At 40.5% G+C, this 9,864-nt stretch overlaps 1 protein-coding gene across 1 annotated transcript; it reads left to right on the top strand.

The window, feature by feature from the left end:
* The first annotated feature begins 433 nt into the window (after positions 1 to 433).
* On the top strand, positions 434 to 8,803 carry LOC306693976 (von Willebrand factor A domain-containing protein 1-like). The gene is made up of 6 exons (XM_079156666.1): positions 434 to 752; positions 4,793 to 5,332; positions 5,536 to 5,814; positions 6,255 to 6,530; positions 6,732 to 7,013; positions 7,141 to 8,803. Exons 1-6 carry the CDS (start codon positions 671 to 673, stop codon positions 7,158 to 7,160), a joined length of 1,479 nt encoding a protein of 492 aa, XP_079012792.1. The 5' UTR covers positions 434 to 670; the 3' UTR covers positions 7,161 to 8,803.
* The last annotated feature ends 1,061 nt before the right edge of the window (positions 8,804 to 9,864 follow it).

The raw sequence follows: 9,864 nt of genomic DNA, 5'->3' as shown, positions 1-9,864 counted from the left end.
GGGTTTACACGGTGTCCCAAGAGAAAATGAAGACCAGATCAGTTGCACTGTTTTTCCTCCAGCACAAGATAATATAGCGGGAAAACAGATGAGATCATTTTTTATTGCGGCCACAGCCGAGATTTAATTCTGGCTCGCTTGTGATGAGATTTCCTTGGTTCCTCTGGGACACCATCTGTTGCATGGCTGTCGGTTTGGTCAGGTGCTTGTCTGTTTACACTATGAATAAGTGTGCTGACCCCTGGACTGAGGACAGTTCAGGAGGAAACAGCAGTCAAGAAAACATAGAAAGTCCCATTATAGACCAAACCCCAGCAAAGAGTGACAGTGATGTTATGCTCTGGCCCAGCAGCTACAGGAGGAGGAGTAAAATGGACTACAAAGTGAAAGAGTTTAGCGGCACGGCAGGGAAGCAATCGTACTGCACCGCGCGAACATTACGGTGCAGGCATGACGCAGGTGTTTCCTGGGGAAAGGTTTGGATGACCCGTGCAGCGGTAAAATACTGCGGAAGAGGCGACATAGGTGCATAATAACACAGACTGGACCACCTTTGACAGGGAGCTTTGCAATGCGAACCGGTAAAAGAAGACCAGGTGTTGGTTATTTCACCTGCCTGCGCTGTTTCTGATCATCTTCATATATATTTTTTTAATGCTGCTTAAAGAGGATGAAGGGCTTTTTACTTGGCATCTGTCTTCTCTGGGCGATGTTGCTGCGGAGCAACATGCAAATTGCTTTACCTGGCTCAGGTGAGTTGATAACTAAAGCTGCCATACGGACGCGAAAGAGAACAAATAGATGGCCGAAAGAAACATGAGCAGTAAACAGAGCTCCTTCTTCTTCAAGTGTTTGTCATTGATTGTAAAAGTCACCACTTATGCGAATGCACTCTAGAACTTACACGTTTTTAGTAAAATATTTAGATATTGTTGTTAATGAATGTGTGGCGAGTCGAGGCGCAGCACGCCACAGGGTGGCCTGAAGAAATGCTGGTTTACGATCGTTGGCATCTAGTATGCAGCAACAAGCCGGGATCATTTCCACAGGCAGTCTGGTTTAAACAAGTTGACACATGGACAGTGTTGATCCAGATTGCAGTGTTTCACTACTTTTAATTCACTGCATGTAATGGGTGTGTCTTTTTATATGGTCACAGTTTGGTGATCTGATCAATATATTGGGCTGTAATAATCATAATGAGTATAAAGAATCATTGTTACAGGCTACAATCTGAAAAGTCACTCCGAAGAAATGTCACTTTATTGTATCACATCTTCACAGTACCTTACTCAAGTACTGTACAGCTAGAGTATTTCAACTTAATGATACTTTATGCTGATTCTATTTGACTTTTCTCTCCACTATATTTAATGATTACTGTGAACAGTGTTATAGATTCAGCTTCTTAACAGTATACAATATTTATATTTGCTTCAACGAGCTTACAATAAAACTAATGCATTAATGCAGCAGTACCTACCAATTATGATTAAGACTCACAGGGAGCATGTTTATGCTTAATGAGTACTTTTACTTTTAAATAGTTCTGTGCTTTCACTTAGATTTTGAATGTAGGACTTTTACGTAATGGTCTATTTACTCTTTTTTTTTTTTGCTTGTAAAGGATTATATTCCACCACTGCAGGTGATGTCAGATATTTTTTTAGGTCCAAACTGGAAAAGATGCCAGTTGGCTGAACTGGACTGAAGTTGTTTTTGTGACTTCCTGTGGAACAAATTATCAGTGTGTATTCACTAAAACAAGCTATGGAAAATGTCATCTTGTCCAATTCGTGAAACCACTGGAGACATTACATCCAAACTGGACCTCAGCCAGTTTATTAAAGCATATACAAGTAAAAATTGTGTCCACCAGCACCAGTCTGCTCTAGAACATCAGCTGCGTGTGACTGCCTGAGTTAATCTTAAAGGGCTATTCCAGCAATTTATTATTGCACCTCCATAAAGTTGAGGGACTCACAGCCGATTTTTTTTAAAAAGGGGTCACTATTTTTGCAGCAGAGATTGAGATATCCTTTGTTTCCTAAAGTACTTAAACTCCAAAAACTCTGAATCTTACATTTACCATTACAACAGAGGTTAGACCCTGCCTACCTGGTTAACACCGGCGTCTTTAAAACTCCATGACCCCAGTTTGTAACTGGGGGTTTCTTTTATAACTTTGTAAGCCCGAGCTGATATAACCCTGATGATGTCACTGTGACATCATCAGGGTTATTTTCTCAGACCTGACAAAGCTCCTGCAGAGCCACCGAAGACATGGTTTTACAAGCATGTAGTACTCCATGACGAGTAAACTCAACTCTATGTGAGAAATTGGTGGAGTGCCCCATTAAACACAGAATAGTTTGGTGGTTTAGATATTCAGATTAAACAGATAAGATATAACATGTTAAGTAGCGAGCTTTTAGAGACGTATTTTATTACCTTTGAACAGAGTCAGGCTAGCTGTTTCCCCCTGTTTCCAGTCTTCATGCTATAAGCTAACTGGCTGCTGGCTCTAGTTTCATATTTAGCGTACAGGCATGAGAGTGGTATCAATCTCCTCATCTGACTCTCAGCAAGAAAGCAAATAGTCGTGTCTAGATGTGAGAGGCCTGAAGGTAGAGTACGGGCAGAAATGATCAGAGATAAAAAGAGAAACTGGTTCCGATTGCATCGCTGAACTATGTCTAGCAATCAACACCAGTGTTCATTATTCATGTTTTATTCTTCTCGGTGAGCAGTCCATAGTGTACCTACAATAGGAGCTTTGTTCTTAATGTTGACTTTGACATAGAGGAAGTTGAGGTACTTACAGGTGGACACAGCTAATTAAAAGTATTTCACGTATTAGCTAAGTTAGAGATCCCCTAAAAAGCACAGATGGAATGTGTGGAATTTTTTATTATTTTGTGGTTTCACTGTTCTGCAGGAAATCTGTTTAAAAGGAAGCAGAGCAACATGCAGTTTATGTGCAAATTGTTTTAGATCACCAAGTGTTTAGAAATAGCCTGCATTGATTTTGATCCGACACAGACCGGATCGTCTACCATCTGTCTGTTCGATGTCGACGCACGTCAATACTGCACTCAGTAAAACTTCACAGGAGACATTGACATATTTTCCGTTCATCTGTGCAGCTCTGCAGTGAGGCATATGGCCTTGGCACAGCCTAAAACCAATAATATGACAGATGACATGCTCAAATCTCTCTCTCTCACACACATACATATTCACATGCATTATCCTTTGAGGAATGCAAAGATGGAGCAATTCCTTTACAGCTCCATCAACAACTCTTATCCATCCATCTCTTCTCATCTTTCTGTCTCGTTTTTTGTTCTCTGTCCTATTTTCCCCTTTCAGCTTCTCTACTTTGCTGCAACGTATATATATATATATATATATATATATATATGTATATATATATACATGTCCACAGAGGTTTCACCTCTTTCCCATGTACATCTCTTCTGTTGCACTCTTTGTAAGTTATCTGTGTTTTGTTAAGATGTTGGCTGACACCTCTTTGCCTGATTGCGCTGTTCTCCTTCATTTCCTCCCTCCTTGTTTATTTTCCTGCTGCTTTATTTTCTGCCTCTCTATAAAATTTTAATGATCATGGACCACTGCTGCAATAAAATAATGGGGGTGTTCTGCAGAGGAGCTGCAAATGGAAAAGAGTGAACGATGTGGTAGAAGTGAACCAATAAAGCAGATGTGTACATTATGTAGGGGACAATTAGGAATGAATATATTCGTGTTAATTCATTCTCATACAGCACACACATTTTAAAATGACCCTCAAATTCAGATCATTCTAAGGCTGAATGTCAGTGTTTAGTTTTTTAAAACAGGTGATGGTATAAGACCAATGTCTCAAAACTACAGGCACAAAATGTACCAAAAGTCACATGCAGTGAGCAGGATTATTGAAGACCCTTTTCAGGTGGAACTGTTGAGCGAGTCACCAAATGTATTGGACATCTGATTGTGCAGGAAGGTGCTTGCAGCTAGAATTGATTCTTGCCATTGAAAATTAGTCTACTAAGACACAGATGTCAAAATGGAGCACAATGGTGAAGATGAGGAAACAGTATGTGTTCCTTGAAGTGAAGAGATCTGAAAATGTGGGAATATCATTTTTTTTTTGCTCAGCACTGCTTTTTTTTGGTGGGGAGAGGGGTTGTCACTGATCTGGTAGAATTTAATACTGCACAGACTATGTGCAAAGCAAGAAATAATTTACTACCTGGCAAGGTACAAATAATGGACTCAGGCAGAGACAGGCGCTATAAATAAAGAGGAAAATCTATCTATCTATCTATCTATCTATCATTATTTATCTATTTAGTTTATTTTCAATATTTTGTGCATTTTGAATTTGCTTTACTCTTCATTGTATAGTTTTTTCTTGTTTTCGTATTATTTGTTACATGTCTGAAATAAATCTAACTAATCTAATCTAAACTATCTAGATCCCTACAGCAGACACAGTTAGCGAGTAGCTGGTGAGCAGAAAGAAGCGTTTTGCAGCCAAAGAGCTAAAAGGAGAGTGAATACTGGACTCATGACTCCAAATGAGTGCTTTTGTTACTCTGTCTCACTATATCAACATACAGGTGATAATATGTCAATGTTGTGTCGACAGCTTGTTTTCAGATAAAGCAGGTTTGAGGGTATGATAGCATACATTTAAAATATGGTAACTAATAAATCTGTCAATCAAAACAAGAATGACCACATATTGAAATGACCCGCCTGTTTTTCCTTCTGTTGTGCACAGAGTTAAACTGCTGTGAAGGGGATATTCTCCTTCTGCTGGACTCCTCAGGAAGTGTAACAAACTACGAGTTCTTTCGCCTGTTGCTCTTCGCCGCCGAGCTGCTTCGCCCCTTCTCATTGGGCCGTGGGCACGTAAGAGTCGGGCTGCTGCAGGTGGGCACAAACCCTAACCTGGAGTTCAACCTGGATGACCACAACAATCAGGAAAGTCTGCAGAAAGCTCTGCAGAGTGTCAGCCAGCTGCAGGGAGACACCAACACAGAGGCGGCGCTCAGGGTGGCCCAGCGGCTTCTGACAAAGACAGACGAGAACGTGCCAAAGATACTGCTGTGGCTGACTGATGGTGTGCAGCCTGGAGACGTGGACGAGCCGATGTCTAAGCTGAAGGCGCAGGGAGTTTCTGTTTTAGCTATTTCTACAATACATGGCAACTACCAGGTGTTACAGCGTGCAGTGACACCTCCACTGGAGTCTCACCTCTACTCGGTGGACATAGATAACATAGACATCATCACAGAGGAACTGAGGGACGCCATTATCAGTATGTGTGTGTGTGTGTGTGTGTGTTTGAAATATAAGATTTAGCACAGTAGAAGATCTAGTTCCATGGAAGATACTCAACAGCTGATTTTAGACAGAAAAGGGGATTTTGAGCTACAGAATTATCCAGTTTTTTTATTTTATCTGACTTTGCCTATCTAATTCTCCTCCCCCCTCTTTCCTCTCATCTTGTCTTATCTATAGAAATTATTCGTGCTGAACGACTGCGAGTGGTTCAATTGACTTCCCACAGTGCTGTGCTGCAGTGGCGTCCTGTTCTGAGCGCAGACAGCGGTTACTATGAGCTCTGGTACAACCCTATGTGGAAAACGGACGATGAAACTAGACGCAATCTGCCAGGTGACTCTAGCTTGGTAGAGTTGACCAACCTGCAACCTGATACCGCCTACACAGCTGCCCTCCACCCAGAGTCCAACCAGGAGCTGTTTAACACACTTTATGTTAACTTCACCACACTTCCTGGTGAGCGGATTTAAAGCGGATTCCCCCTTTAATTACATGTGTTTTTATAATCCTGTAATGCATTTCAAAAACATACTTGTTATTGAATTGTAGGTGTCTCAACTTCCATTTTTCTGGTAGATATATATCACAAAACTGGAGACCCAGTCATTCAACAGGCTGAGTGTGTGTTAAAGAGGGTTGATGGTTTGTTTCTAGACAGATATCCGTGCCACTCGAGACTGCATTCTTTTCTGTTACCTGTCTAACATTTAAAGTTTGTATTATTTTATTTGCCAAATTGTTTCTACATCTGACTTGTCTATCAGGTGCTGCACAGCAATCTGTGTAAGGCACAGTAGGTTTAGACCTGAATCTATGATGATGAACCTTAATGGGCTGCAGCTAGTCACCATCTCACCTGTGTCTCTTGTCCCCCCCTCTGCCTCATCTCCCCTCAGATGTTCTAAGCCCGGCAGTGGTCTCCGTGTCAGACTCTGGCCCTCGTCAGATCCGTGTGAGCTGGGCTCCCCTGCAACTGGCTCGAGTCCAGAGATATACGGTGGAGTATGGAGCTATTCCAAGCGGGGATGTCCACACTATGACATTACCCAGCCAGCAGAACTCTACCGTACTGACCGGCCTGGAGCCGGGCACTCAGTACCTGGTCACAGTCAGCGCTCTGCATGTGAATGGAAAAGAAAGAGCCATGACAGTAAGGGCATGCACTCAAGAGGGTACGTTTTCAGTTTGAGGTCTGTATACCATGATATGATGTCTGTGTGCACACAATTGAGTTTGTGTCTTTCAGTTCAAGATCTTTCATGATAATTTAGTTTTCTTCTGTTAAAAGCATTGCATGTGTTGCAAAGTTAAACTCTAAAGCACATTTGTGAATCACTTTCTTTTGCTTTCCTCTTTGTTTTTTACCCCGGCAGCATCTCTGCCAGCCCTGGCCAACCTTCAGTTGAGCCTGGTGGAGCGTCAGGAGATTCAGGTGGCATGGCAGGCCCATCAGGAAGGTTTGAAAGGCTACTGGCTGAGCTGGGAGACAGAAAACTCCCACAGCATAAAGCCTTCTATGTCCTATGTCTACCTGCCTCCTACCTCTCGTTCAACACGTCTCACGCACCTTGCACCAAACAGTCGAGTGTGTGTGTCCCCGGTCTACAGCTCGGGCCGAGGAGACGGGTTGTGCTGCACTGCAGAGAGGCGCGCAGGTTTGCTCAGCTGAATATTATTATCTGCTTTTTTTTTCTACATTTCTGCAATTATGTTCATAAATAGCGGTTTTGGTTCATTAGAGGAAGTGTAATTTCCCATTTGTCTGTCTCTTCGCTCTGATAGATTCCAGCCATTGGGGTTAACGACCACAGTCTGCTGCAATCAGGCAGCTGGAGCAAAAAAGTTGGTGAAGTCGAGCATTTTGAGTGCTTGATGAACTAGATTACTTGCGCAGGACTGAATATTATTATGAACACCATGTTCATTATTATTAGTTATTATATAGTTAAAATGTTCATCTTGGAATGAATTATAGTGACAGAAAAGGATTTATCACATAACCCCAGCTCTCTGTTCTTACAATGGCTGAGAAAAAGTGGACATAATTATTCATCTTTATAATAAATTTGGCAGAAAGCCTGCGCTCCACAGCACCACACATTCGGTTAGTCTGACAGGAACATAAGCGGCTGCAGAGTATGCAATTATTATTCATCATTATGATTATAGCCTACTCTTACAATGTAATGTTACATTACTGCAGGTGTATTTGCTTGAAATTATATAAAACCGTTCTCTCCTCCTTGCAAGTATTCAAAGTTTGTGTGCAAACGTTTTTGTCCCAGTCTTCATTCAATAGCCTTGCCCAAGGGCTTGTCTAACATGTTGCGGTACAGCCCCCGGTTAGTGGCACAGTTAACACAAATATGGCTGAAGCTTTTAGCAAAAGACGTTTATCAGCATCCAGACCAGCAGAAACAGAAGAAGTTCGTTGGCAAATAAAGGACGTGATATAAAGACTAACATTGGCGTGGCTTTCCACCGCCGGAGAGAGCTCCTGACGGTAAAGATATTAGGGTTGATGCTGAGCTTGCAATCTTACTTTTGGCTTGGGAAGTAACATCTTACCTTTGCTTTTTAGCTAAACATATCATGAATGCAACTCAACACAAACCATACCAAAAACCGTAACCGAAAATCAATATATGGCTTTGATGTGCTGTTTTCTTGCTACTATGGTCTTGCTAAAACTGAGCTAGCCAAGCTATAACGTAAACTATAGGCCCACCCCACACTTAAAGATTATAAGATATCAGTGTTTATTTGACCGGTTCTCAGAGTTTCAGCAGTTTGGTAGGATTTTGGAGGAGGGTGGGTGTGGTATTACACATTGCACCTTCTAAATGTAAAGTGTTGTCCTGCCCTGTATTTTCCTTCCTATGTACTGATGTCAGATCAAAATTACTGTAATCCCTCTAATTTTAAACTTCTAATAGCAGTAATATATATATATATATATATATATATATATATATTCTGGGCCTTCACAGGAGAAGTGACTATAATTTGAATGGATTTTTGATGCCAACGCTTGAAATAAGACAAGATTATCATGAGAACATTTTATTTTTACAAGTATTTGAGGTAGCATAAATTACAAAACAGTGTGAATTGTAGAGCTAAAGCTATGCAATACGAATTCAAATGTCCTAATAAACTGCGACCTCACCTGATAAAACGCAGAGAAGATGTGGTTCTTGTAAAGCATGAAGATGATAATAGTATTTCATGTTATCGGCTCTTCAGATCAGAGTAATTTCCACTATCTGCATCCTGTCTCTGTACTTTATGTATAGTGCTCATAAGTCTTTTGATAGCAAATATTTACAGCAGATATATTTTTCTAATTACTTGTTTTGTATTTTATTTTACATGCTACTGTAATGGTGACCAGGTTTGTCTGTTCAAATGTTACATTTTGTATTAAAATGTTTTTTCCTCTTTACTATTTGGTTGTTTATGAGGTCATCTAGTGGCGGTTGGCTGCAATCAGAAATTGCCGACTGAATAAACGATGAGCTTCATGTCTTCTTGTTATGTGACATGAATTACTTTTTTAGCATAATTAGAGGTTATGGTCCATTTTATTTTATAACTTCGCTTGAGCACACATAAACCCGTTCATGAAATACATTTAACCTGCACAGACAGAATGAAATGGATCAAACAAAAAACATATTTTATAGGATCTTTAAATTACAATGAATGGCACATTCCGATCTAGTTTGTGTTATTGGTACGAATATTAGTAAAGTCATTGGTGTCTTTTATATTTATGCAGCAGTGACAATAAAAGGATGGGCAAAACCAAACTCAGTTGCTTTAAGGTACTGCTGAATATCTTGCACAACCAACCTAAATCCTTCACTGTAACATTGAAGAAAGGCAAATTACTTGTTGGATATAATGTATGTTTACCCGCATTGTTTTCCTTTTGCACCTTGACAGCACATACACCACACATCCATACATTGCTTTAATGGTTGTTGTCACTGATCTCACAGATTTTAGTTTAAATACTTTATGTTTGTTAAAAAATCTTTTTGCTGAACCAGTTTGTGACAAATGGGGGGTTTTACAGCATATGAACGCAGAACCTGTCGCACCCCAAGCGAGAATCAAACCTTTGGCTGGATACCCTGACAGGAGCACATAGCCTCAGAGGAAATTTAGCCAGATTTGATTTGCTAGTTCATTCGACGAATAGGGCTTTAATCCTTGTTACGTTAGTGACCACTTGAATTAGTGACCATGGTGGTTTGTCAATTAAAGGTAAAATTATAAATTTTAGGGAAGGAACTTGTGTTATTAGGGTTTTAGTGTTTATTTGCGCCCATCTCTGACCTGATGAAATAGAGTCAAAACATAAGTTACATTGTGCTATCAAATAGCTGAAAACACCCACAAGTACAAACGTACATGCACACAATCAAAAAGGCTTTCACTTCTCATAGGATGATGGGGAAACGAATCAAGTTGCAAAGGAAGCACATTTCCTTCAGGTAA

Source organism: Pholis gunnellus (assembly GCF_910591455.1).
Source record: "Pholis gunnellus genome assembly, chromosome: 3".
Taxonomy (NCBI): Eukaryota; Metazoa; Chordata; class Actinopteri; order Perciformes; family Pholidae; genus Pholis; species Pholis gunnellus.
This window is presented reverse-complemented; position numbering and strand designations above follow the sequence as displayed.